At 46.7% G+C, this 27,891-nt stretch overlaps 1 protein-coding gene across 1 annotated transcript; it reads right to left on the reverse strand.

Annotated features, from left to right (window-relative positions):
• Nucleotides 1-6,372: 6,372 nt before the first annotated feature.
• Nucleotides 6,373-26,876, reverse strand: hectd2 (HECT domain containing 2). Its single transcript, XM_076046115.1, has 22 exons — nt 26,284-26,876; nt 23,839-23,983; nt 21,549-21,687; nt 21,281-21,383; nt 20,987-21,076; nt 20,833-20,897; nt 20,564-20,609; nt 20,151-20,260; nt 19,744-19,892; nt 19,540-19,663; nt 19,352-19,448; nt 18,982-19,089; nt 18,639-18,771; nt 17,527-17,615; nt 16,270-16,334; nt 16,089-16,182; nt 13,792-13,866; nt 13,109-13,196; nt 12,384-12,490; nt 10,200-10,315; nt 9,380-9,523; nt 6,373-7,559 (listed from the first exon to the last, which is right to left on the reverse strand). The coding sequence occupies exons 1-22, from the start codon at nt 26,371-26,373 to the stop codon at nt 7,439-7,441; spliced, it is 2,298 nt and encodes a 765-aa protein (XP_075902230.1). The 5' UTR covers nt 26,374-26,876; the 3' UTR covers nt 6,373-7,438.
• Between the last annotated feature and the right edge of the window lie 1,015 nt (nt 26,877-27,891).

A 27,891-nucleotide genomic window follows, 5' to 3' on the forward strand; every position in this document is an offset into this window, starting at 1 on the left:
GGTGAAATTTCAACGTTGTCCTAGAGACATGGGGCCACTTGCTTTTTCATCAGGAGCCCCCAAGAAGCGCCCACACCAAATTTGGGGCTTCTAGTACTTGAGGAACCCTAACCCTAACCCTAACCCTAACGATAACCCTAACCCTAGCTTCAGCCTTATTTCAATGCAGGTCTATGGGGTGAAATTTCAACTTTGTCCTAGAGACATGGGGCCACTTGCTTTTTCATCAGGAGCCCCCAAGAAGCGCCCACACCAAATTTGGGGCTTCTAGTACTTGAGAAACCCTAACCCTAACCCTAACCCTAGCTTCAGCCTTATTTCAATGCAAGTCTATGGGGTGAAATTTCAACTTTGTCCTAGAGACATGGGGCCACTTGCTTTTTCATCAGGAGCCCCCAAGAAGCGCCCACACCAAATTTGGGGCTTCTAGTACTTGAGGAACCCTAACCCTAACCCTAACCCTAACGATAACCCTAACCCTAGCTTCAGCCTTATTTCAATGCAGGTCTATGGGGTGAAATTTCAACGTTGTCCTAGAGACATGGGGCCACTTGCTTTTTCATCAGGAGCCCCCAAGAAGCGCCCACACCAAATTTGGGGCTTCTAGTACTTGAGGAACCCTAACCCTAACCCTAACCCTAACGATAACCCTAACCCTAGCTTCAGCCTTATTTCAATGCAGGTCTATGGGGTGAAATTTCAACGTTGTCCTAGAGACATGGGGCCACTTGCTTTTTCATCAGGAGCCCCCAAGAAGCGCCCACACCAAATTTGGGGCTTCTACTACTTGAGGAACCCTAACCCTAACCCTAACCCTAACCCTAACCCTAGCTTCAGCCTTATTTCAATGCAGGTCTATGGGGTGAAATTTCAACGTTGTCCTAGAGACATGGGGCCACTTGCTTTTTCATCAGGAGCCCCCAAGAAGCGCCCACACCAAATTTGGGGCTTCTAGTACTTGAGGAACCCTAACCCTAACCCTAACCCTAACGATAACCCTAACCCTAGCTTCAGCCTTATTTCAATGCAGGTCTATGGGGTGAAATTTCAACGTTGTCCTAGAGACATGGGGCCACTTGCTTTTTCATCAGGAGCCCCCAAGAAGCGCCCACACCAAATTTGGGGCTTCTAGTACTTGAGGAACCCTAACCCTAACCCTAACCCTAACCCTAGCTTCAGCCTTATTTCAATGCAGGTCTATGGGGTGAAACTTCAACTTTGTCCTAGAGACATGGGGCCACTTGCTTTTTCATCAGGAGTCCCCAAGAAGCGCCCACACCAAATTTGGGGCTTCTAGTACTTGAGGAACCCTAACCCTAACCCTAACCCTAACCCTAGCTTCAGCCTTATTTCAATGCAAGTCTATGGGGTGAAATTTCAACTTTGTCCTAGAGACATGGGGCCACTTGCTTTTTCATCAGGAGCCCCCAAGAAGCGCCCACACCAAATTTGGGGCTTGTAGTACTTGAGGAACCCTAACCCTAACGATAACCCTAACCCTAGCATGAGCCTTATTTCAATGCAGGTCGATGGGGTGAAATTTCAACGTTGTCCTAGAGACATGGGGCCACTTGCTTTTTCATCAGGAGCCCCCAAGAAGCGCCCACACCAAATTTGGGGCTTCTACTACTTGAGGAACCCTAACCCTAACCCTAACCCTAACCCTAGCTTCAGCTTTATTTCAATGCAGGTCTATGGGGTGAAATTTCAACGTTGTCCTAGAGACATGGGGCCACTTGCTTTTTCATCAGGAGCCCCCAAGAAGCGCCCACACCAAATTTGGGGCTTCTAGTACTTGAGGAACCCTAACCCTAACCCTAACCCTAACGATAACCCTAACCCTAGCTTCAGCCTTATTTCAATGCAAGTCTATGGGGTGAAATTTCAACTTTGTCCTAGAGACATGGGGCCACTTGCTTTTTCATCAGGAGCCCCCAAGAAGCGCCCACACCAAATTTGGGGCTTCTAGTACTTGAGGAACCCTAACCCTAACCCTAACCCTAGCTTCAGCCTTATTTCAATGCAAGTCTATGGGGTGAAATTTCAACTTTGTCCTAGAGACATGGGGCCACTTGCTTTTTCATCAGGAGCCCCCAAGAAGCGCCCACACCAAATTTGGGGCTTCTAGTACTTGAGGAACCCTAACCCTAACCCTAACCCTAACGATAACCCTAACCCTAGCTTCAGCCTTATTTCAATGCAGGTCTATGGGGTGAAATTTCAACGTTGTCCTAGAGACATGGGGCCACTTGCTTTTTCATCAGGAGCCCCCAAGAAGCGCCCACACCAAATTTGGGGCTTCTAGTACTTGAGGAACCCTAACCCTAACCCTAACCCTAACCCTAGCTTCAGCCTTATTTCAATGCAGGTCTATGGGGTGAAATTTCAACGTTGTCCTAGAGACATGGGGCCACTTGCTTTTTCATCAGGAGCCCCCAAGAAGCGCCCACACCAAATTTGGGGCTTCTACTACTTGAGGAACCCTAACCCTAACCGTAACCCTAGCTTCAGCCTTATTTCAATGCAGGTCTATGGGGTGAAACTTCAACTTTGTCCTAGAGACATGGGGCCACTTGCTTTTTCATCAGGAGTCCCCAAGAAGCGCCCACACCAAATTTGGGGCTTCTAGTACTTGAGGAACCCTAACCCTAACCCTAACCCTAACGATAACCCTAACCCTAGCTTCAGCCTTATTTCAATGCAGGTCTATGGGGTGAAATTTCAACGTTGTCCTAGAGACATGGGGCCACTTGCTTTTTCATCAGGAGCCCCCAAGAAGCGCCCACACCAAATTTGGGGCTTCTACTACTTGAGGAACCCTAACCCTAACCCTAACCCTAACCCTAGCTTCAGCCTTATTTCAATGCAGGTCTATGGGGTGAAATTTCAACGTTGTCCTAGAGACATGGGGCCACTTGCTTTTTCATCAGGAGCCCCCAAGAAGCGCCCACACCAAATTTGGGGCTTCTAGTACTTGAGGAACCCTAACCCTAACCCTAACCCTAACGATAACCCTAACCCTAGCTTCAGCCTTATTTCAATGCAGGTCTATGGGGTGAAATTTCAACGTTGTCCTAGAGACATGGGGCCACTTGCTTTTTCATCAGGAGCCCCCAAGAAGCGCCCACACCAAATTTGGGGCTTCTACTACTTGAGGAACCCTAACCCTAACCCTAACCCTAACCCTAGCTTCAGCCTTATTTCAATGCAGGTCTATGGGGTGAAATTTCAACGTTGTCCTAGAGACATGGGGCCACTTGCTTTTTCATCAGGAGCCCCCAAGAAGCGCCCACACCAAATTTGGGGCTTCTACTACTTGAGGAACCCTAACCCTAACCCTAACCCTAACCCTAGCTTCAGCCTTATTTCAATGCAGGTCTATGGGGTGAAATTTCAACGTTGTCCTAGAGACATGGGGCCACTTGCTTTTTCATCAGGAGCCCCCAAGAAGCGCCCACACCAAATTTGGGGCTTCTACTACTTGAGGAACCCTAACCCTAACCCTAACCCTAGCTTCAGCCTTATTTCAATGCAGGTCTATGGGGTGAAATTTCAACTTTGTCCTAGAGACATGGGGCTACCTGCTTTTTCATCAGGAGTCCCCAAGAAGCGCCCACACCAAATTTGGGGCTTCTACTACTTGAGGAACCCTAACCCTAACCCTAACCCTAGCTTCAGCCTTATTTCAATGCAGGTCGATGGGGTGAAATTTCAACTTTGTCCTAGAGACATGGGGCCACTTGCTTTTTCATCAGGAGCCCCCAAGAAGCGCCCACACCAAATTTGGGGCTTCTAGTACTTGAGGAACCCTAACCCTAACGATAACCCTAACCCTAGCATGAGCCTTATTTCAATGCAGGTCGATGGGGTGAAATTTCAACGTTGTCCTAGAGACATGGGGCCACTTGCTTTTTCATCAGGAGCCCCCAAGAAGCGCCCACACCAAATTTGGGGCTTCTACTACTTGAGGAACCCTAACCCTAACCCTAACCCTAACCCTAGCTTCAGCCTTATTTCAATGCAAGTCTATGGGGTGAAATTTCAACGTTGTCCTAGAGACATGGGGCCACTTGCTTTTTCATCAGGAGCCCCCAAGAAGCGCCCACACCAAATTTGGGGCTTCTACTACTTGAGGAACCCTAACCCTAACCCTAACCCTAGCTTGAGCCTTATTTCAATGCAAGTCTATGGGGTGAAATTTCAACTTTGTCCTAGAGTCATGGGGCCACTTGCGTTTTCATCAGGAGCCCCCAAGAAGCGCCCACACCAAATTTGGGGCTTCTACTACTTGAGGAACCCTAACCCTAACCCTAACCCTAACCCTAGCTTCAGCCTTATTTCAATGCAAGTCTATGGGGTGAAATTTCAACGTTGTCCTAGAGACATGGGGCCACTTGCTTTTTCATCAGGAGCCCCCAAGAAGCGCCCACACCAAATTTGGGGCTTCTACTACTTGAAGAACCCTAACCCTAACCCTAACCCTAGCTTCAGCCTTATTTCAATGCAAGTCTATGGGGTGAAATTTCAACTTTGTCCTAGAGACATGGGGCCACTTGCTTTTTCATCAGGAGCCCCCAAGAAGCGCCCACACCAAATTTGGGGCTTGTAGTACTTGAGGAACCCTAACCCTAACCCTAACCCTAGCTTCAGCCTTATTTCAATGCAAGTCTATGGGGTGAAATTTCAACTTTGTCCTAGAGACATGGGGCCACTTGCTTTTTCATCAGGAGCCCCCAAGACACACCTATATCAAATTTAGGGCTTCTAGAGCATGAGGAACCCCGAAACCATAACCCTAATTCCAGTAGTAACCCTAACCCTAACCCTAATTCCAGCCTTATCACTAACCCTAATGCCATGCAAGTCTATGATGCTCAAAAACCAAGTTTGTCCTAGAGACATGGGGCTGCTTGCTTTTTCATCAGGAGCCCCCAAGACACACCTATATCAAATTTAGGGCTTCTAGAGCATGAGGAACCCCGAAACCATAACCCTAATTCCAGTAGTAACCCTAACCCTAACCCTAATTCCAGCCTTATCACTAACCCTAATGCCATGCAAGTCTATGGAGCTCAAAAACCAAGTTTGTCCTAGAGACATGGGGCTGCTTGCTTTTTCATCAGGAGCCCCTAAGACACACCTACATCAAATTTGGGGCTTCTAGCGCATGAGGAACCCCGAAACCCTAACCCTAATTCCAGCAGTAACCTTAATCCTAACCATAATCCTAGCACCAACCATAATGTAACCCTAACCCTAACCCCTTTATCTCAATTGGAAAACTTCATAAAAACATCTTAGAGTCTTGGTAACCTGACTCATCTAATTTGACTATTCTTTACTTCCCTAACACAACTCTAACACAACGCAAGCCCTAACCTTATGCCTAACATAACCCCAGACTTAATCCTCATCCTAACCTACACACTAACACAACACTATCCACACTTGGTGGAGTTGATTTGGGAAACTGAAGTGACGCAACAACCGGTCATTAAAGTACATGAAGTATTTGATAACGACAGGGTTTTTATTACAGGATAAGATAAACAACGAAGAACCGTTGATCCCGCTACGGCTTCCAGGTCAGCGGTAGACAAAAACAAAGAGGCAGACTTTGACTCTGCAGGTAGTTTGTGTGAGAATCGATCAGACACACACACACACATACACACCCCTCCAGCCCCGTCCCTCCCTGGGGTACACTCACAGCAGATCAAGAGTGACTGGAGGTATTTTAATGATCACAACGGTAGAATAAAGACGAGTTGGAGCCTCTGCTCAGTCTCTCCTCTGATTGGACGGGACGGTGCTGAGGCCTGAGGGGGCGGGTTACTGAGTGACAGAGCAGCGGCGGCGGCCGTGGCCTACATACAGGACTGTTTGTTTGATAAGTGATAAAAGATGTAGGACAGACAGACAGACAGACACACACCATCGTCATTATCAAGAAGGAGAGAGACTGCGGGGTGAATCGGGCAGCCCTGTTGTGGGGGCGGAGAAAAAAAAACAAGATACAATTAATATACATACATTTTTATATATATATATACATACATACATATATATATGCTTATATATTACTGTCTGTGTGTCTATATATATATTATATGTATATATATAATAATATATCTATATAAAATGAATAGATAATATTATGTAATTAATATTATGATCATCTGGAAAAATGATATATACAGTATGTAAAACAAAGATCTAACTGTTAGATTCTGTTTGGATTATCGTCTGCACTAAACAGTGAACGCTAATAGACTGAAGTATGAAGAAAACAACACACATGTAGTGTATAAACGGTTTGGAGAAACTAAATCCTCTGGAACAGGAAGTGTCTGCTTCAAAATAAAAGGCTGGAGTCAGAAAAATTTTGAATGTTTTGTCATGGTTTATTAGACAGAACAACATTCAGGAGCAGGGAGGAAAAACTCAAGAGCAGCAAACAACAATAACAAAAACACAAATACCCGCTAGGCCCCCTCTTGGCCGTTTGCAGGAAAAATCCCCCTGAACCACCAACCAGCAGCATCGTTGAGGAATACGAAAACAACACAACATCTCTTTTGGGTTAGTGACCACGCCCCCCTCAGGCAGGTATTTGGTGCTGCACTAGAGCCCAGGATGGAGACCTGCTGGTAAGAATGTGGGACCTTTAATAGAGTTTTTGTCTCATTGGTCATGTGATGCTGGCGGAAAGGGCGGATTCTAAAATCTCTTATCAATATTATTGTTTTTTATTATTATTCTTGTTTATTGATCCCTCAGTGGTTGAAAACGTGGCCCCAATGGGGCTGTGTCTCTCTCTCAGACCACCGCGGCAGAAGCAGAAACAGGTTCACCAAGCTAACGGCTAGCGGCTAATGGCTACGTCCAAACAAACACGAGGCTGCGTCACGTCAAGGCGACGCTGAAGCCGAAAGACGCAAGTTTTATATAAAATAAAAACAAAAAACCAAACAAACCAAAAAAAACAAGACAACTTTGCACCAAACGCAGCTAGCAAGGCGGCTAAGCTAAAGCGAGGCTACGATTTCATTCCCTCCCCGGTGTCTCAACCTCTTGGCTGCTATGCTGGCGTGCAGCGTCTAAATCCTGGTCACTGTGTCGGAAAAACCCGAAAATCCATCAGAATTTTTTTGTCAACTAAAATACCTGAGAAAACCACTGGCCTCTAGCTGGCAGGAAGTGAGGACAACACCCACGAGTCCTCACCGGTCGGCAAGCAGAAAATATTTCATCAGTTCCATCAGAATCACTGTCACCCTGTCGTCTTCAATCAGGGAAACCGTCGGTGGGAAAACGGCTCCAGTCGTCCTGATGCAACAGTCCAACAGACAACATGTAAACCTCAAAGGAGGGGGTGCTAACTAACTAGAACCAGCTCCAGCTCCAGGTCCAGGTCCTGGGGGTTCCAGGTCTGGGGTCACTCCAGACCAAAGCCCTCCGAGTTGGAGATAGCGATGGTCAGCTTGTGTTTGAGCTCCTTTCTGGTCCGGTATGGTGGCAGGCAGATCTGGTTGAAGCAGGTGTGGGAGATTGGCAGCCTGGGGGGGAGGGAGGAAGGGAAGGAGGAGGAATTAACATTAGACCCAACTTCGCCCAAGGAGATGGAGTTCTGCCTGTTAACAGATATTTTTATATTTATGATAGTGTTTTTAACTCCTAATAAATGGGTTTTAACCAAGACGGTAGTTCAAAGCATTCAGTAACAATACTGAAGTGTTCCAATCCCTTTAAATCAAACCAAACGTGGCGTCCAATCAGAAGATGACACTGTGTGGGAAATAATCAGGGAAATGTGCGTACATGTTATTAGTTGTGTGTGTGTGTGTGTGTGTGTGCGTATCAGATTCACTGGTGCGTCATCACAGTTCTCATAGATTCATGCTCGCTTGGGTGAGAGGCCACGCCCACTAACGCCCACTTGACCACACCCCCGGCGGGCTGACTCAGTCAGAGGAGGTTGAACTCGGGTCCCTCTGCTCTGTGTGTGTGTGTGTGTGTGTTGCTCAACAGTCTCCGGGCAGTAACCGTGTGGTGCAACTAGCAAACACAGTACAACACTCCGCTGTTACATCATCAATTTCATCACTGCCGGCTCCGCGCACTTTGAGGTGGAACAGGAAGCTGCTGCTGCATTTGGACATGTTGTTGTTAAGCTACGCCCTCCCGGTAGGGGCGGAGCTAAAAGAGGAAAAGCTTTTTTTGACGACAAAGTATCTGCAGAGGTGGCAAAAGTATTTGTGCAAAAAAAAAAAAAAAAAACTCTAAGTACCGATTTAACTCCTTTGCTCAAGTAAAATTATGAAAAAGTACTTCGGTAAAAAGTAAATTTGATTTTTTTTTTTTTTTTGCAATTAATGCAACAATACATTTGTTCAGAGGCAGAGGTACTTGAAAATAATCTCCATCTAAAATACAATCCAGTGTCGTATTAAATAGTTCCACTTCTGGCAACAAACAACTGTAATAATAATAAGTGAATTAGTTTGAAAAGAATTTGCGTCTTTTAGGGTCTCTTTAACACAAAAGTAGCAAGCATGTTTTTCTCATGTAAGAAGTACAAAGTACAAATGTGTACAAATATACTCCCTACAAATGTAGGAAGTAAAAGTAAAAAGTCGTCAGAAAAATAAATAAATAAATAAGTACATAAGTTGATACTTGTAAAATCTACTTAAGTACAGTAACAAAGTATTTGTACTTTGTTACCTCCCACATCTGAGTATCTGAGTTTCTTTGAATTTTCTCGTTCAGCCGGCGCGTTTCAAAGCAAAGAGGGGCGGAGCCTCTTCTGAGCCATGCTGAAGCCAGCCATTGGGGACCTGATGTAAAACACTGTGTGCCTTGCCACAACCAAACCACCAACACAAAGCTCCTCCCCTTCCTGAGATGCTGCTGATTGGCCGGTCACGGTCACCAGGCAGGATAAGACATTAGGAAGTTGATCTGCTGCTGATATTTTGTGTCTATTGTTAGCGGCTCACGTACACACACACATACACACGTACTCGTTTATCTGGCCCAGTGGGTCAGTGGACATAGAGGTGGCTGCTGGGGACCTCCCTTTCTAGATGAGATACAGACATGATTCCAAGTTCAAACAATCTTTTTTAACTTTTAGATTTCCATGCATCACTTGAAATATCAAGATTTTTCATTTCTAATTTTTCACTGATTGCATATGGACATTTACCAACATGATCGGGGCAGGAGGTTGATGGGGTGTGAAGGGGTGGGGGCGGGCCTGTTGAATGGGTTTAAACACACGCACGCACACGCACACACACACACACACAGAACTGTCAATCACTTCCTGCTGCCGTGACCTTCAGAGGCCAGCTCAAGGTCGCAGCTCTCTCACCAGTCGGTGGGAACGTCGATCTTGGAGATCTTGAAGTTGAGCTCGGCGGTGCCGCCCACCGGGACGCGGTCGCTTCCTGTGGCAAAGTGCAGCAGCTTCTTCTGCATCTCCAGGGGGAAGGCCAGCACCACGTCCCAGAAGCACCTGGAGTGGGGGGGCAACAGCAGGCACCTGTCAGTCATTGTGTCACCCTCGGTCAAGATGGCCCCTTGCCTGGTGGGGCAAATGGAGGCCAAACTGGAGGTTGTTGTGTAACCCTGAATCAGCTCGTCATTAACATGTAGCCCGTCGCTTCTTCTAGTTCTACTTATTCTTCTGCTGCCAACCAGGACAACCACAGATCCCAGCAGTGGCAGCGGCGGCGGCGTTCCTGTCTCCTGGGAAACGACCCAGAGTCTGGAGGAAGCCGACAGGAATCTCAACCACTGACTGGGAGCTGAAACAACTGCCTGTCTGTCTGACTGTCTGTCTGTCTGTCTGTCTGCCTGACTGTCTGACTGAGTGTTTGTATGATTGTCTCTCTGTCTGTCTACTTAACTGCCTGCTTGACTGCCTGTCTGACTGACTGTCTGTGTGTCTCCTGTCTGTCTGCTGGACTCTCAGCCAGTCAGTGCCCTTTAGATAACCGGAGTGTGTGTCAGTCAGTCAGCGGGTCGCTGTTGTGCAGTTGTGTAACAAGCTGCATCTGCTTGTCGTCAGCTGTCAACGCCGACTTTCACTCTCCAGTGTGTCCTTACTTCCTGCTTTAAAAGCGGCCCCACACGCTGCAATAGCCCCAAACCGGTTTCCACCAGCTGCGCAGGAAGTGGCGGCGTCTCACCTGACGGTGGTGTCCGTTTTGGCGTAGCCTTCGTATTGGGCGGCCTTCTGCAGGGCGCTCATGTCCAGCTGAGGACTTCCGCAGACCAACATCTCCACCTCCTCGGGGCGCAGAAGCTCCAGAAGAAGATGAAGAAGAAGAAAATTATGAAACTTTTAAATAAAGACATAAAATTATGAAAAAATAAATAATAATTAACAATAAACGCTCGAACACAAGTCAAAAAGCAACATTCAATCCTTCAACATCTCAGAAAGAAATTATTAATTATTTAAAATAGCAAACAAAATGTTTTTATGGAACCACTTTGCTGAGAAGCTCTCGAGGTCTTTTACAATTTTTTCACTGGGACATAATAAAAAGACAAGAAAGTGAAGATTTGTAAATACATAGAACCACATAGGACCACACAGGTATACATATATATATATACATATATATATATATATATATATATAAATATATATATATATATACATATATATATATATACATATATATATATATATATATATATATACATATATATATATATATGTATACATATGTATATATATACATATATATATGTATACATATGTATATATATATGTATATATATATACATATATATATGTATACATATGTATATATATACATATATATATATATGTATACATATGTATGTATATATATATATATATTATATATATGTATATATATACATATATATAATATATATATATATATATATATAAATATACATAGACTGACAGTTCAGTCTTGTAAGCTAGTTCAAGAGGGAGACGTGTCACAAAGCTTCTCATTTCCTGTAGGGACTGATGTAAATCTTCAGAGAGCAGCCAGGAAGTTAGAAGGAAACACATGTGAGATTTTAGTTTGATTAAGTTGCAAATAAAATATTAGAAGATAAAAATCTGTGGTTTCATTGGCTAATCACTAGCGTTTGTCTCTCTCTCACTCTTTCCTCCTGCTCCTTAGTCTGACCCAGATTGTGTGTTTTCTACGAAAAAAGGCCATGCCCGCCTCGGACGCAAGAGTGGCGTCGCCGGAAGAGTGACGACAGTGACGGGCAGCTAATGCAACGTCGGAAAAACAGGAAAAAGGAAGTGATGTCACCACCGAAAGCTAACGCAGAGGAACGTGTGTCAAACAGTTGGCAGACAGCGGAACCGAGTTGCAAAGAGACAACGAGACTCACACAACTAAGTGACAACGAACACAACTGACAAAAAAAAACTAACACAACTGATGCAACCAACTCAACACACACTGAGTGAATACTTATCAAAACACAAAGCAGCGACAACTAACAGAGTCACACATACACAGACATGCAGGAACACGCACGCACACACACACACACACACACACACACTCTGTGGACGTGACTGAGGTCACACTGTGGCTCTGCTGCAGCTGTTTTTAGTTTTGAAGGACGTCTTAACGATATATAAATAATTATAAAATATATATATACATTTATATACATACAGTACACACACACACACACACACACACACACACACACACACACACACACATATATATATATGTAACGTAACAGTTTTTCTTAACTAATAAAATTTAGAATAAACCAAAAAAATAAAGAAACACATTTAAACATTAGAAAAATACCTCACAAAATATTTATGTAACACAAAAAAAATAATTACACTAATGAACAGCAAAAAGTTTGTAATTCATCTCAACATTTTTGTTTCCTTCCAAAACACCTCTGACCTTTGCCTGCCCCAGCCGTGCCAGTGAGACCAGGGCAGCGGAGGGTCAGAGGTCACATTGTCTGAGTCCTGACGATGGACCGTTAACGAGCTGCTCGTTAATGAAATTAAGTGTTTGTTCATGAATTCTGCCCCAGTTTTGGTTCATCTGAGAGAGAAAGAGACGGCTGCTCTCTTGTTGTTGGTCTAGACACTTGTAGAAGAAAAACGAACAACAACAACAACAACACAATAACTACAATAAATATTCATTATTCAACCATATGTGTAATTCTCTTCATGTGATCGGACCCTCCTTCTCCACTGAACCAGCGAGAGAGCGAGAGGAGTGAATGTTTGTTCTGTCTGTTTCTGTTTTGATAACCCAGTGCAAACACACACACACACACACACACACACACACACACACACACACACACACACACACACAGTGTGGACTCACCATGAGTGCGTCTGAGGCACACACGCTGTGGAAGCCGTGGTAGAAGGCGGCAAACTGCTTGTAGATGGACTTGTTGAGCAGGAAGTCCACGTAGAGCTGGACATACTCTGGAGAAGAGTCATGCGGTTAGCATCGGTGTTAGCATCGGCGTTAGCCACACGCTGTACACACTCAGGCTCCGCCCACTGTTAGCAGAGCCGGTCGGGAGATAGCGACACGGAATAAAAATCTTCACTTCCTGGTTCTTCTTCCAACTCGGGGTCGGGGTTATAATTAAAGTATCTAACATACTGATGATATATTGTGTGTATCAGTATATATGATATACTGTATATCATATATACTGATACACACACACACACACACATATATATGTACATATATATATCCTTTATTCATCTTTAAAAAAAGGGGTAAAAGCTAACAGGCTATCAAACTTTTTCTCAAATGCTTTTTCTCACTCCTTTTCGAATAGATCACTTGTTTTCTATTCTATTCTATTTCTATTAAGTTTTTTTTCTTAAATATTAGTTTATGTATTATTTTTGTTAAGGAATTGCTCAGTAGCAGCTAGGAAGCATTGTCAAATTTGCACATTCGAAATTTAAAAGCTCCGCCTCCTCAGGGGGATGATGCTGATGTTTATTGGTCCGTTCAGACTCGGACCAGGTGATTTGGACCAGGTGATTCGACCAGACGGGTTTTTGAGATTTGAGCGAACTCACCCTTTCTGTTGTGTTTGGTGACAGGGATCCTGTCGCCTCCGGGCTTCAGGTTGTAGGATTTGACCACGCCCATTTCCTCCTGGAACACCTGGAAACAGGAAACATCATCATCATCATCTTCATCATCAGGCCAGAGAGACTTTTCTAGAAAACTGGGACAAACTGTGAAGGAGGCTTTTGGTCAGTGGAGCAGCTTGAAGTTGAGAGACTCAGCTGGTGTGTAGCTGGGGATGAATAGGCCCAGTGTGTGTGCTTGTGTGTGTGTGTGTGTGTGTGTGTGTGAGTGTGGTAGGAAGCCTGAGTCACAGTGGAGCGGGATGAGGGGGGAATGGAAGGGAGGAGGGGTGGAGTTCGGTAGTTAAAATTACAGCCTTACATAACGTTCCCTTACAGACAAGCTGGACCAGAATATCCTCACACACGCGCACACACACACACACACACACACACACACACACACACACACACACACACACACGTAGCAACACGCCACCTCAGCAAAGTTGCTCCACTCCAAACTGAGGCAGAAGTAAAGTAGCAGCGAGGTGAAAGCAACAATTAAAAAAAAGATTTCTGCAGAAAAAAAACTAAAATGAGGAACAAATGTGACGTCAAGAGATTTATTTTAATTTTTGTTCTTTGTTCCAAGTGGTGGCGCTGTGACCGAGTGGGTAGCCAGGTACCTGAAAGGTGAGGTAGAAGTCCTCCTCCACGTTCCCCTCGTAGCTCAGCAGCTCCCCCAGACCGTGAGCCAGATCCTGCACACACACACACACACACACACAGCACCTCATGGTTAGCAAAGGTGTGTTCATTATCAATAGTAATTACTAATGCACTGATACCACTCTTTTACAGAATGAGTACAAGAAATTACATTTCAGTACTCACCGATACTGAGTACTTCATAAAATCATTACACATTATTGAATTACTTTGACTTTTTTTTTTAATTTTCCACAGTTTTCCACAGATGTTCTGTTATCTGAACGACATTCCTCAACATAGGACGACTGTGACAAGTGGCACTGCAGTACAAACACAAATCTAACAAAATTGCCATATACATGCATACACAACTGGTATCAGTGTCGTGGTATCAGCGCATATAAGGATGAGAAGAGCACTCAACCCCAGCAACAGTAAAGATACCCGATACTGGGTATATCAGTGCATCCCTAACAATAATAATAATTAAAATAAACACACGTGATAAAAATGTTTCATGGGTGGTGGAAACTTTTTCCTTCTGCTGAGGTGTGAGCAACTTTCTGCAAAGTCACTTGGCTGAACGCTTGCTTGAGGTTTCACTGGGATGAGTGCAGGTTTGAAGAACTTGGCAGCGAGTCTGAACCCTGCAGCAGTTACACAACCAACGTCCTCCCAGCGTGTGTGTGTGTGTGTGTGTGTGTGTGAGCGTCTGAACACCATGACTAAGGTTCCGTACTGCTGCTGGCTCAGATTTTTCACCCACCCACCCCCCCCCCTACCCCCACCACCTCAAACCTACCCTGCTACCCCTCCCCCACTCCCCTGCACTATCACACTCCACCGTCGACGTACTTCAGATGTCGTGCAGCAGGTGTTCAACTTTCCGCCCTGGCCAGAGAGACACACCCCCTTTGTCCTGGGTTAAAAATAAAACAATTAAAAAAAATGTCCTCCAGCTGTTGTTCCAGCAGGAGAAGAAGAAAGAGAAGAAGAAGAAGAAGAAGAAGAAGAAGAAGAAGAAGAAGAAGAAGAAGAAGCAAAGTGCAGAAAACTGTAAATAGTCAAACTGTTCATGACATGTAAATATTTATTTTTCCTTCTCTTTGCACTACTTTTTGTTGCTGCAATTATGCAATTTGTTTTTTTGCCCAATGTGGGATTAGTAAAGGTGTTCTATTCTATAAGAAGAAGAAGAAGAAGAAGAAGAAGAAGAAGGTGTCTGAACAGAATGTGCAGCTGCACAGGGGACGTGGCGATGTCCTCAAGACGGGTATGTGTGTGTGTGTGTGTGTGTGTGTGTGTGTGTGTGTGTGTGTGTGTGTGGAAGGGGGGGGGCGCGGGGCTTTGGCGGCGCCACCAGACTCATCCTTCAAACATGATCACACAAAATCAAATGTGAGGAAATGAAATTTTTCGTTATTTCTGAAGAGTGACTCACTAAAGAAAAACTCCGCGAGGGATTTCAACTGCTGCAGCGTGTCACAGATTCTTTTGCAAGCTTGTGGGAACTGAGCGGAGTCCAGCTGAGTTTTCAGAGTTGAGGAGAGGGGGGGAAAACTTCAACTGTGGCTCCATCTAGTGGCGGAGCTGAGAAGCGCGGGTCTGTGTTGAGCTCAAACAGTGCGGCCACAGCGCCCCCAGGTGGAGCAGTATAGCACCGCGTACTGGTTCCTGTCTCTCGGCTGGACTAAACAGACTTAGATAAATAAATATGATAATACAGTTATTCTTCATAGTTGTTCTATGGATGTCACATTGTATCCACTTGGTTGCACTGCTTCCATTGCTGTATATTACGGCAGAGTTCTCATCCAATCATATTTCAGCTTCAACTTGTGTTGTCAGCTTCCATGAAATCTGCCTGATGCCTTCAGAGTCAACATTGCAGGATCCTGTTCGCTGTCAGTGAACGCACCACCGTCAGTTGCGACAGCCAATCACATCTCGCGTCCGCAATGCCGAGACCAGCTAGCTGGTCTTACGCTGAACTTCACACGTACGCGTCCCGTCCTGTGATTGGATGAGCACTGAGAGCCTCTAAGACTGAACTCAACCACGACGAGAGTTTCAGCTCACAGAGCAGAACTTTGGTGGACTTGTTCAAACTTTGTTGAGGAATCTCCTAAAACCGCCTTTAATTTGAAGGTTTTGACAGGATCAGTGGCCTCACCTTCCTACTGAGACTACACTTCTCAAGCCCCTCCCCCTCCTGATTAAAGTCTGGGGGGTGGGGGGGACCAAGTGAAATCTCCCACAAACAGGCACCCACCGGCATGATCTGCTGCAGGTCGTCCAGCGAGGCGGCGGCCACGCCCACCACAGTGTTCTGGTCACATGGTGCAGTGGGAGGAGTCAGCAGCTTCCTGCGAAGGCGTGACAGCTCGTTAGGAAACAAGAGAAAACCCACCACCAGGGTTAGTAGGAAACAGGTAGTGAGGGGCGGCACCGACCTGTAGCAGCAGAGCGGGAAGTGGATGTCCAGAGCGATGCTGTTGTACACTGCCAGGCCCATCAGCTGACACACAGCACCAGTTAAGGAAGGAACCTGCTGGCCAGCAGGGGGCGACCTGGTCGCTCCACATAGCACAGCAACACACTGAGCAACACACTGAGCAACACACTGAGCAACACTTCAACAGCTGGCTGGAGGCGGCGCCAGAGGGCAGGGGGCGGAGCTTAGTTTGTTTTTATGTTTTTCTCGAAGGAGTTTGCAGGAACGGTGGAGAAACTGCAAGCGTGTGTGCAGGTGGATGAGATGTTAAGGCCAGCACACACACACACACACACACACACACACACACACACACACAGCTGCTACATGTGGTGAGCAGATGTGTTGTCAATGTGCAGGTCGAGGTTGTGTGTAAAAAAGGGAACAGTACTGGTTACAGGTAGCTTTTACACACACACACACAAACACACACTGACAGCCAATCAGATGCCAGCTAACCTTCAGTAAAAAAAAACTGCAAAGATGTCAACACATGAAACAACTAACTAAAAAAACTGCACAGCTGTGTTCCTTCAGTACCTCAGTCTGGCCACCGGAGGCAGACTGGTGCAAGACAAGTGAGCTCACATAGCCTGATTTGAAAACATTGGATGGGAAGGTGTGGCCTCTCCTGTCCAATCAGAACCTTCAGAGCCGGGTGTCAGATGAAGTCATGAGTGTAACTTTATTTAAACTTCCTTTTGTTGTTTTTGCGTCTGTTTTTACTTCTGCCCGGCAACACACCCCTGAAGCCTCAAACATTTTGTTCTAGCACACCAGTGCACACCAACACAAACGTAGACACACTCTCTCTGTCTCTCTCTCACACACACACACACACACACACACACACACACACACACACACACACACACACACACACACACACCTGGCAGGAACATGGAGCTATTAGGTTATATAACCTTTTGACAGTTCCCAGCTGGCTACTAACTGAGGATAAAATGCTGGATAGTTCGCCCAGTGAGCACACACACACACACACACACACACACACACACACACACACACACACACACACACACACACACACACACTAGCACTTTCTCCACCGTTCCTGCAAACTTCTTCAAGAAAAAAAAAAACCCAGCCCAAGCTCCGCCCACTGCTCCATCTGCTGCTGGTTGGGTTACATAAGAGCAGGTGGGCGTGGCCGATCAGCAGCAAACGGCTCCCCCTACTGGCAGTTGAAGGATACCGTCCCGACCAGCTGGAACTCAGAGTAGTTGTCACACTTCCAGCTGCTGAACCAGTGGCAGCGCGACTCCTTCATGTAGGTGAACATGCCTGGTCCAATCAGACAGAGGAGGAATAATTAGGGGCGGAGTTTATGCCTTGAGTGACACACAAAGCGCAATGGCAAGCAGAACCAGTGTTGGTTTTGTTGCGTTACTACAATACACAGGTGGCGTCGCACTTTCAGTTAAACTTCCTCCTACATAAAACCTTCCTCCGGAAAACTGAACTTCTGCCACCAGCCAGCAGGGGGAGACCAAGACGTTCGGCCTCGCCTAGAGCGGTTAGCGTCGATTAGCATCAATTAGCATCAGTGACAAAACCCAAAACAGACAGCCGAGGGAGAAACAGACGCAGTCTGTTCAACACATCTGGAGCGGCTGAGTGTGTGTGTGTGTGTGTGTGTGTGTGTGTGTGTGTGTGTGTGTGTGTGTGTGTGTGTGTGTGTTGGGGGTTTTCCCCGTGTAGCCTCTAACGAGGAGAACACAGCGTTCATTCAGCTGATTCAGTTGGACCAACCGCGACTGGCAACCAAAAACACAGACGGCTGTGGAAAGTAGAGCAGAGAGGAGGAAGAGAAGGAGAAGAGGAGGAGGAGAGAAGAGGAGGGAGAGGTGGAGGGGTAGAGAGAGGAGGAGGAAGAAGAGAAGGAGGAGCAGTAGAGCAAGAGCGAAGAGAAGGAGAAGGAGTAGAGAGGAAGTAGGAAGAGGAGAAGGAGGTGGAGGAGTAGAGGAGAGAAGAGGAAGGAGAAGAAGAGGAGGAGAAGGAGGAGAAGAAGAGAGGAGATGAGATAAGAGAATGAGGAAGAGGAGCAGAGGAAGAGGAGGAGAAGAGAGGAGGCTGAGAAGGATCAGGGAAGAGGAGGAGGAGGAGGATAAGAGAAAGACAGGAGAAGGAGGAAGAGGAGGCAGGAGAGAGGAGGTGGTAGAGGAGGAAGAGAGATGGAGAAGTAATGTGGGTGAGAGAAAAAGGAGGAAGTAGAGAGAGGACTGACAGACAGACTGACACAGACAGGTTGGCAGGTGATGGACAGGTGAGGTGGGTAGGTCAGGTAGGTCAGGTAGGTCCTCCTACCATAGTCGGTGTGGAAGATCTGCCTGACCAGCAGCAGGAACCACTCCTTGGTCAGACCCCCCATGTCCAGACCCGCCTCCCCCACGAAGGTCACCCGCAGCTTCTTCTTCAAGTCGCAGCGCTTCCTCATCAGCTGTCAGCCGCACAGAACACAACACAAAGCAGAGGGGGGAGGGGTCAACTGGGAAGCCACGCCCATCACGAACAGGCCACGCCCCCAAACAGGAGGAGTGGGGGGCGTAGCGGTGATAAAGGGAGAAAATGGGGAGTCTAAAGAAAATAGAAGTGTGTGTGTGTGTTATTGTGTATTGGTATGTGTGTGTTAGTGTGTGTGTGCGCTGACCTCATCCAGTGAGTCGCTGAGGAGCTGAGCTCGTCGCACTTTGATGTTGAGGAACAGGAGGTTCATGTCCACTCGCTGCCTGCGAGAAACCTTACTGACCAGGCTTTGCTGCCAGACCAACACACACACACACACACACACACACACACACACACACACACACACACACACACACACACACACACACACATTTCTTCAGTATAGAATTTCATAAAACAGGGTCCCTGATGATGAGGTCTTTGATAATAAAGTTAAAAAAGTTTGTGTGTGTGTCTGTCTCTCTTTTTCTCTCCCTCCCCTCCCTCTCTCTCCTCCCTCTCTCCCTCTCTCCCTCTCTCTCCTCCCTCTCCTCCCTCTCTCCCTCTCTCACCCTGGCCTGGCTGATCATCTGCTGCTCCGAGTCCTTCTGGATGATGGTTTTCTTCACGGCCGTCGACAGGATGAAGGGGAACTGGCAGAAGGAGAACCTACAGGAGAACCAATCAGACGAGTCGTCACAAAGCTCCGCTCCACTCTCAGTCAATCAGAGGGCACGGCGGTGTTCCCCCTTGCTCTGACCTGTTGGAGTTGCCGTAGCTCTGCCAGGTGCGGTACTCCTCCATGAAGTCGATGTGCTCCAGCGTGATGTTGTAGAAGTCGGTGAAAGGCATGATGGGAGGGGACGACACGCTGTTGGCCGCGTCTGAGCATCGGGATACAAAGTATTAGAGTGTGTGTGTGTGTGTGTATGTGTATCAGTGTGTGTGTGTGTGCGTGACGCACTGAAAAGGCCGAGAACTTTGGTGGCCGACGGGATCCACCAGGAACATTTGGCCAGAGGAGGAAGTTCATCAGGCTCAGCAGGAAACAGTCGGGTGGAGATGAACTGCAGGAGGCGCTCTACCAGCTGCCGGAACCTCCTGGGAGACAGTCTGACAGAGAGAGAGAGAGAGACGGAGAGAGAGAGAGAGAGAGAGAGAGAGAGAGAGAGAGAGAGAGAGGGAGAGAAGGGGAGAGAGAGAGAGAGAGACAGAGGGAGAGAGAGAGAGAGAGGAGAGAGAGAGCAATATCACCAAGAGATCCCAGTGAGTAAAAGACCTCTTGAGCACAAAAGCAACACACACACACACACACACACACACACACACACACACACACACACACACACACACACACACTAAGAGACCTACTTCTTGAGCCAGTGGACCAGGAAGTGGTGGTCGGCCTCAGACAGAGAAGCGATCTGCCGCAGCAGGTGAGCGTAGATCACAAAGGTGCTGGTGCTGGAATATTGTGGGTTCTGCACACACACACACACACACACACACACACACACACACACACACACACACACACACACACACACACACACACAAATTCTTTCTTTAGTACTGTGAGGGGTCTGCTTCTCTGAAAGTGAAGTCCTGTAAGTGGAGACCCATTCAAAGTGCAAAAGTTCACAGGTAACTTGGCATATTGTTCCAGCTCAGAGTAATCGGCAATCAGAAGAATTGATCTTTCCAAAGTCAATCCGCTAAAGAATTGCTATGCTAGCGTCATTCTTGGCGTTCTGTCCTCTGGCGAGACGATGCTGCACCCTCACCTGCACAAGGACGAAATAAGCTCGCAGGTCATCTTTGGTCCGAGGCCTGAAAGTCAAAACAAACACATAGCAGAAGGAGTTAGCACCCAGCTAAGCTATGCTAAGCTAGTGTTTCCTCCTCCTCTCCTCCAGCTGCTGCTGTTTGTGCGGTCGCAGCTGCTTTCAGGACGATTAAAGGAGCAGTCGAATTTTGCAGCTCACCAAACACTTAAAAGGTTAAATTAATTTAGATTAATTAAGATTAATTTAGATTATTTCCGACTGCTTACCCTTTCCACTCCCGCAGCAGACTGTTGATGATGCCCTTCAACACCGACTTCTGGATGTCCTGAGGCTGCAGTCAGACACACACACACACACACACTTCAGGCGTCAGTGGAACAAGAAACAGTCGCCCCCTGCTGGCTGAACTCGCTCTCTCACCGTGCTGAGCAGAGCGTCGTACACGACGTTGACAAACTTGGCGTTGACCCCGGAATCGTCAATGGTGTTGAACTGTCCGTTAGCTTCCCGCTACAGCGGAGGAGGAGGAGGAGGGAGGGGCAAAGGGGAGGCGGAGCGAGAGGGACAGGGGAGGGGGTGGATTTGAGAGAGAGAAACAGGAAGTGAGGGGGGAGAAATGCTCAGATCATTGAAAAATAAAAGCATGGAGGGAAATACAGTTTGTGTGTGTGTGTGTGTGTGTGTGTGTGTGTGTGTGTGTGTGTGTGTGTTCACCTTGAAGGCGGCGTTGATCTCGATAAAGGAGTCGAAGGTGGTCAGGTAAAACTCCCGGACCTCCTTCCAGTCACCTGATTGGACGGCATGCTCCATGTCCTCCCTGTACACACACACACACACAAACACACACACACACTTTCAGAGTGTTGCCTGTGACTTTCCCCCTGAACAAAAGTGTAGATTAGAAGAACTGATATCGTGCCGCTACAGATGTAGCCTAACTTGGTCTAGCTGTGTGTGTGTGTGTGTGTGTGTGTCCTCTCACTGGAACTCCCTGCTGGTCTTGGTTCTCAGCGGGACGATGGCCTCGCAGGGAAACGGAGCCTTGACCTCCGGCGGCAGCGTGTCGATGGAGAGACGATGCTTCTGCCGGACGTCACTGCAGATCGGCGGCAACTCACGACCTGCGACGCACACACAAACACACACAAACACACACCTGGTCAGCAAACACAAGGTGGCGCCAAAAAAAACAGTCTTACTTAATCCTGACTAAATTCGTCTGCATTTTACATTAAAACGTGTTTTATGGCCTTTTCATATATATTTCTTCATACATACTGTGTATATATGAAGAATTATATATATGTATATACATACGTATTTGCTTTAATGCTGCATTGTTTTGTGTGTGGCTTTATATTGATATGAATAAATATTTATTATTAGTAGTATTTGTTTAATAGCAAAGTAGGGAATTTAAAGGGACCGTAATAGACAGGACAGATCCTGTCTATTACGTCTAATATCTAATATTAATTTTTTTAAATAAATATTATTCACAGGGTTTTTTTTGGGCCAAGGGCCCCCCCCCACCAAATACTGACGGGTTTCACACCCTGTATGACACTATCTTGATGATGATGATGATGATGATGATGTCGTGTACAAACAGCAGCTGTTGTCCTCAATCAGCGCCTGATCGCAGAGGCCACACACACACACACACACACACACACACACACACACACACACACACACACACACACACACACACACACACACTTATAATTAGACTGCCATTGTGTCGGTCTCCGCGGCAACGCGTCCAGGTGCATTGTGGGAACTGCCGCTGTCACATCACATGAAAGAGACTCAGTGATGATCACGATGCATTGAAGTCCTGAACAGTCATGTGATCAAAGTGCCGCATGTCCCCGGCAAATTGTTATTATCATCATTTCTGTCATTGTTATAGAAATGAAATGACTTTTTTGCAAATTTTAAAAAGCGATTTCAGGAAAAAAAAAAAAATCTCCACTTCCTGTAGAGAATTCTGCTGCGAGGCAGAAATAATGGCAAACTAAACAGAAACACAGTGACTAGTGGTCAACTGTGGTACTGCAACTCTATTTCTGCAAGAAGGCTGGTCATCATCATGATCATCATCATCATCATTATCATCATCATTATCATCATTCTCCTCCTCCTTCATCACTGCTGCCTCGTCAGCTCGTGCGTCAGCAGCAGTCTCCCTCAGAGACCTCTCACCTCCTCATCTTCATCCTCCTCCTCTTCCTCCGCTGACTCACTCACTCACTCACTCACTCACTCACTCACTCTCACCTCTCTGTCGCAGAGTCTGTCAATCAACAAACGTTTCCAACCGATTTCTAAAATTTGCAGAAATTTCACCAACTGAGAGAAAATTCAAGTCGTCCCTTCGTCCTCATCATCATCATCATCATCATCATCATCATCATACTCAACACTTTCAAGGTCCAACTCAATTGAAGGAGCCCAAGTGTAAATTTCTCCTCCTCCTCCTCCTCCTCTTCCATCTCTTCCATCTCTCCCTCCTCTCCCTCCTCTCCCTCCTCTACCTCCTCCTCCTCGCAGCAGCGTTAACATAAACACAGACGGAGCCGCCACATACATCAGGCCGACTGTAAACACAGGAAGTGACACGTCATTACATCCCAGACGGCGAGTCGGACCGACCGAGGGAGACGAAAACCTGCTTCGCTCTGAAACCAACGATTCCCAGCTCCCACTTCCTGTTTCCGTCATAGTTTAGAAAATGAAGTCATTGCTCTGCAGTGAGTGAAGGGGAGGAGCTACACTGCGGGGGAGCCAATCTCAAACACACAGTGGGGCCAAAATTTAAAACTTGGACAAAGTCTCAGGTCAACATTGATATGAATTGAAGAAATCTTCCTCCGGATAAAACAGTGAACTTTTTTCAAATGGACCCAAAGCTTTGCTTCAACACTGAATATGGAACAAGCACAGCTTAATGCTATACAATAAATAACTTTATATTGCACACATGCAAAATCAAATTTCAAATTCAAATTGAAGTTTTTTTATTTGTAGCCTTCTGATTTCAATTACACAGCAACCTTTTTCCATATAACAATAAATTAAAAAATAAAATAACAACAATAAACCAATTGAGTCATAATAATATCCTTCAGTCAATATCCTGTTCTGATTGACGCACCAAAATACCAGCAGAGCATTCTGGGATTTGTAGTATTAGCGGTACACGTGCTGTATAATACTGGTGGGCCAGCAGCTCCAGTAGTGGGTTTTGTATTGGTCCAAAAACTCACCGTGTCGCAGCCAATGGGTTCCACCCAGGCTCCCCGTCATGTGACTGACCAGGCCCCGCCCCCCGGTGGCGTCCCTCCGCTGGTTCAGTGTGGAGATGAAGGTGCCCAGAGATGGAAAAGGCTGCTTGGCTCCTCGTCCGAAACCCTGTCGCAGGGAGATGACATCATCAGAGTTTGGGGTGGGGGTCGGGGGGTGCATTAATCAGATCATCTTTTCTTTTCCTTCATCCCTCGTGTCTTTTTTCTAATTCCTTTCTTCTCCAGCTGTCATCCTTCTTTTCTTCTCCTCCTTCATCACCGCCCCCCCCCCACCCTGCATCACCTCTTTGAAGAGTTGAAGACCAACAGATGCACAGCAGCCGCTGATGACAGCACACACACAGACACACACACACACACACACAGACACACACACACAACAGATAGAGAAGCTCCGCCCCCCTTTTGCAGGAGTATGACTGCGATTCAACACGTCGCTGTGCTGAAGAGCAAGCCAGTCAGCCAATCAGCAGCAGCCAGGTCCCGTCCACCTGCTCCTTCATCAGGCCTCTGATTGGTTAATGTTTGGGGTCAGGGTCACGAAGCACCCGCACCACTGTCAGCCAATGAGGGACTCTAGGAAGATGATCACCTGATCTGCCTCCTTCCATCCATCCAGTGAAAACCACTGCTCTGTGCTCTTCACTGCGCCTTCTAACGAATCAAGCAACAATCAATCGAAGTGACGATCAATTCTCACTAAAAAAAAATAAATAAAAAAAATCTGTGTTAAGTCGCTGGAAACACGGCTAACTGAGCGTTAGTAGCCATTAGCATTTCACAGAAGAACTTTATTAAGATTTCACATTAAAAACAACTTAGCCAAGTAATTTAACGCGTAGTAAATTTTTAAAAATGTTCTGTTTGATGTTGTCCTCGCACAAACCCCACCTCTTCCCCCGTTAACTTCAGCATTGCTTTTTTATCTTTTTGCAAGGCAGAGCGGTAAAAAAAAACAACCTTCAGCAGCGTGAGAGCGCCGGGCCTGGTGTGTTTTTTCCCCTCTGAAGATCAGAGAGGAACCAGGCGGCCGCCACTAAACCAGAGAACCACCACAGCAGTAAAACCGGGCAGAACCGGACCTGCGAGCAGCTTTTACTGGCCGCCTTGTTGCAGCCTGCAGCCGCTCAAGAGGAGGAGGAGGAGGAAGACAGGAGGAAGACAGGAGGAAGAGGAAGAAGTGGGGGAGGAGGATGATGAGGAGGAGGAGTGGAGGAGGTGGATGGGGAGAAGCCGGAGCAGCAGGATGAGGAGGAGCAGGAGGAGCAGCAGGGTCTGACGGCGTCTGGCGATGCCGTTTCCAGACGCGGCGAGCGGCGACAGGCTGTTTATTGGTCAGAAGAAACGTCCCGTCGGCACATTCCTGCTTCCTGACGCAGCCCTGAGAGATGACATCAGCAGGGGCTGCAGCAGGCTGCACTAGGGCTGAAGCATCCATGGAGCTGCTGCTGCTGCTGCTGCTGCTGCTGCTGCTGCTGCTGCGTTTGTAACATTACATCATCACCATCGTGGTCGTGGCTTCCAGCAGCCATAGCAGCAGCAGCAGCGGCGGTGGCGGCGGCAGCAGCAACAGCAGCAGCAACAGCAGCAGCAGCAGCAGCAGCAACAGCAGCAGCAGCAGCAGCAGCAGCGCTGACTTCAGGTCTCGTTACATAAGGCATCACTTTTTCCAGCAGTGCAATGTCTCCGTGTTCCAGTGAGAACAACTTTATGCAAACAGAGCAACAGGTCGCTGAGACACACACACACACACACACACACACACACACCAACAACAACAACAACAATGCAGCTTCAGCGGCTTCAACTAATCTCAAATGCAGTGTTTTCCCTGAGGTTTCAGTTTTACATCCTGTGCTGCTTGATTGTGTTGCAGAGCGACAACAGTTGTTGTGACGGATGTCGACCAGCAGCAGCAGCAGCAGCAGGAGCAGCAGCAGCAGCAGCAACAGGTGTTAGAACATCAGACGCTGGTGGCAGGTTAATACTGATCATACTGCCAGTACTACTACTAATAGCGAAGGATGGTGACTAAAAACTGGTCAAAAATATTAAATGCTGTTTTCCAAATTGTCTGGGATTTCAAATAAATAAAACTTTAATGTTATCTTGTTTGATTTATAGAGATACTATTTATTATTACTGTTTAAAATTTGAATTACTGAAAAAAGGGTAATGTCTTTCTCAAGAATGAAAACAAGACAATCCCTTTAAATAAAAGAAATACTTCTCTTTTCTTAAAAAAACAAAAAAAAAACAAAACAAAACAAAAAACATTTTCCGAATATTACAGTAAGTTTCTATAATTTTTATAACCTTGGAAAAAAAAAAAAAAAAAAAAGCTCCCGAAATGTTTTCAGGTCGGCAGGGCTTAAGAAGTAACACCGAGGGTGCGTTCGCTCTTACAGCCGGAGAGGAGTTGCTGTAGATGGGCGGGAGTCTCTCCCGGTCCCGCTCCAGTCCGCCGGACAGCGCAGCCAAGTTCTCTCCGTCCATGGCCAACGTCGACTCGGCGGCGGCGGCGGCGGCGGCGGCGGGTCGTCTTCTTCTCTTTAGTGGCCGCGGCTGGTCGCTGCCGAGCGGGCGGCGCTGCTCATGTCCTCCGGAGAGGCTCCGTCCGTCTCCCCTCTGGCCGCCGCCGGCTGCCGCGTCCGCATCTCCCGCAGCGTCTCTGTCTCTGTCTCCCTCCGTCTTTCCGTCCGTCCGTCGGTCTCTCGGCGGCCAACAGGTGACGCGCTTGAGCACACACACACACACACACACACACACACACACACACACGCACGCACGCACGCGCGCGCACACACAAGTTTTAGCTGGCGATGATGACGTCACACAACGCGGGCTTTTATAGGGGGGGTGGGGAGGCTAGCGGCCGTTGCAGCAGCAGCAGCGCCTGGAGCCGCCGCGTCCTCTCCTCCCTCCGGCCCGCAGAGCGTCGACTGTCCGGGGAGCAGCGGCGGAGTGGCCCGGCGCCATGTTGGGAGCAGCGGGAGGAGCAGGGAGAGGAGGAGGAGGAGGAGAGGGAGGAGGGGGAGGGGTTGGAGGAGGAGGAGGGTGGAGTGGTTGAAGGGGGGGGGGGGGGTTGGGTCAAAGGAGGAGGTCTTTCCAGAGGCGGGAGGGGCTGGAGGAGGAGCAGCCAGGAGGGGGGAGGGGCCTGAGGAGACGACGAGTTGAAAAAGAAAAATTCGAGAAAAGATTCTCAAATCAAGCGGACAGAGACCTATGGCACCTCGCGCGACTGAGTCAAAGTGGAACTGTTACGCTATAGAACGAACAACTTTGATTTTTTTTTTTTTTATCCTTTGTTTTATTGTCACTAATTAATTCATTAGTAAAAACAAAAAAAACAAAAAAAACAACAACAGCAACAACAGCAACAACAACTACAGAGTAAAAAAAAACGTCTCTCTAAATGTTTTAAATCCTTTTTTTATGTTTTTTTAATTAAATATACGAAAATTAATTGAAAAAAAAAATATATGTATATAATAAAATAAATAATACAGAAATAAAATATTAACTTGCTGAGCATAATCAACGTTCAAGAAGACGTTAGATGTCATGAAAAGCAGGCGGCTTGCAGCATTAAACCAGGCATGGACAACCTATTGTCCGGGGCCCATATGTGGCCCATTAAACTTTTTAATACGGCCCGCAGAAACTTGAAAAAAAAAAGTAACAGTCAGTACGCCATAAAACAGCTTTATTTCATCCATTTTTTCAGTGTTTAATGAGTCATTTTAATACAGAGCTAAATACAGTGGGGCTTCAAAGACACTGATTGTGTTGTAACTTTGCTTTGGTTCATTTTCAATTGACATTAAAGCAACATGATATATTTTTTCCTTCTATATGGTGGGTCATCAAGACACTCCATCCGACTCATTATATTATCTTACTATTTTGGAAATTTGTTTTTGTTTTTTTTACAAAAGTTACGTTTTTTTTTAAAAAAAAAACCAAAACACATTTTTTCAAACTTTTTCAATTAAAATGTACTTTAAAATCTAT

The sequence above is a fragment of the Nelusetta ayraudi genome, unplaced genomic scaffold (assembly GCF_046127955.1).
Source record: "Nelusetta ayraudi isolate G7.1 ecotype Tasmania unplaced genomic scaffold, CSIRO-AGI_Nayr_v1 ptg000089l, whole genome shotgun sequence".
Taxonomy (NCBI): domain Eukaryota; kingdom Metazoa; phylum Chordata; class Actinopteri; order Tetraodontiformes; family Monacanthidae; genus Nelusetta; species Nelusetta ayraudi.

Coding starts and splice junctions, on each gene's coding strand:
- hectd2 (XM_076046115.1), bottom strand. CDS start 26,373: ATGGACGGAGAGAACTTGGCTGCGCTGTCCGGCGGACTGGAGCGGGAC. Junction 21,077..21,280: donor AGATCAACGCCGCCTTCAAG/GTGAACACACAC, acceptor CCTCCGCTGTAG/CGGGAAGCTAACGGACAGTT. Junction 16,183..16,269: donor TTCCCGCTCTGCTGCTACAG/GTCGGTGCCGCC, acceptor ACGCCTTCGCAG/GAAGCTGCTGACTCCTCCCA.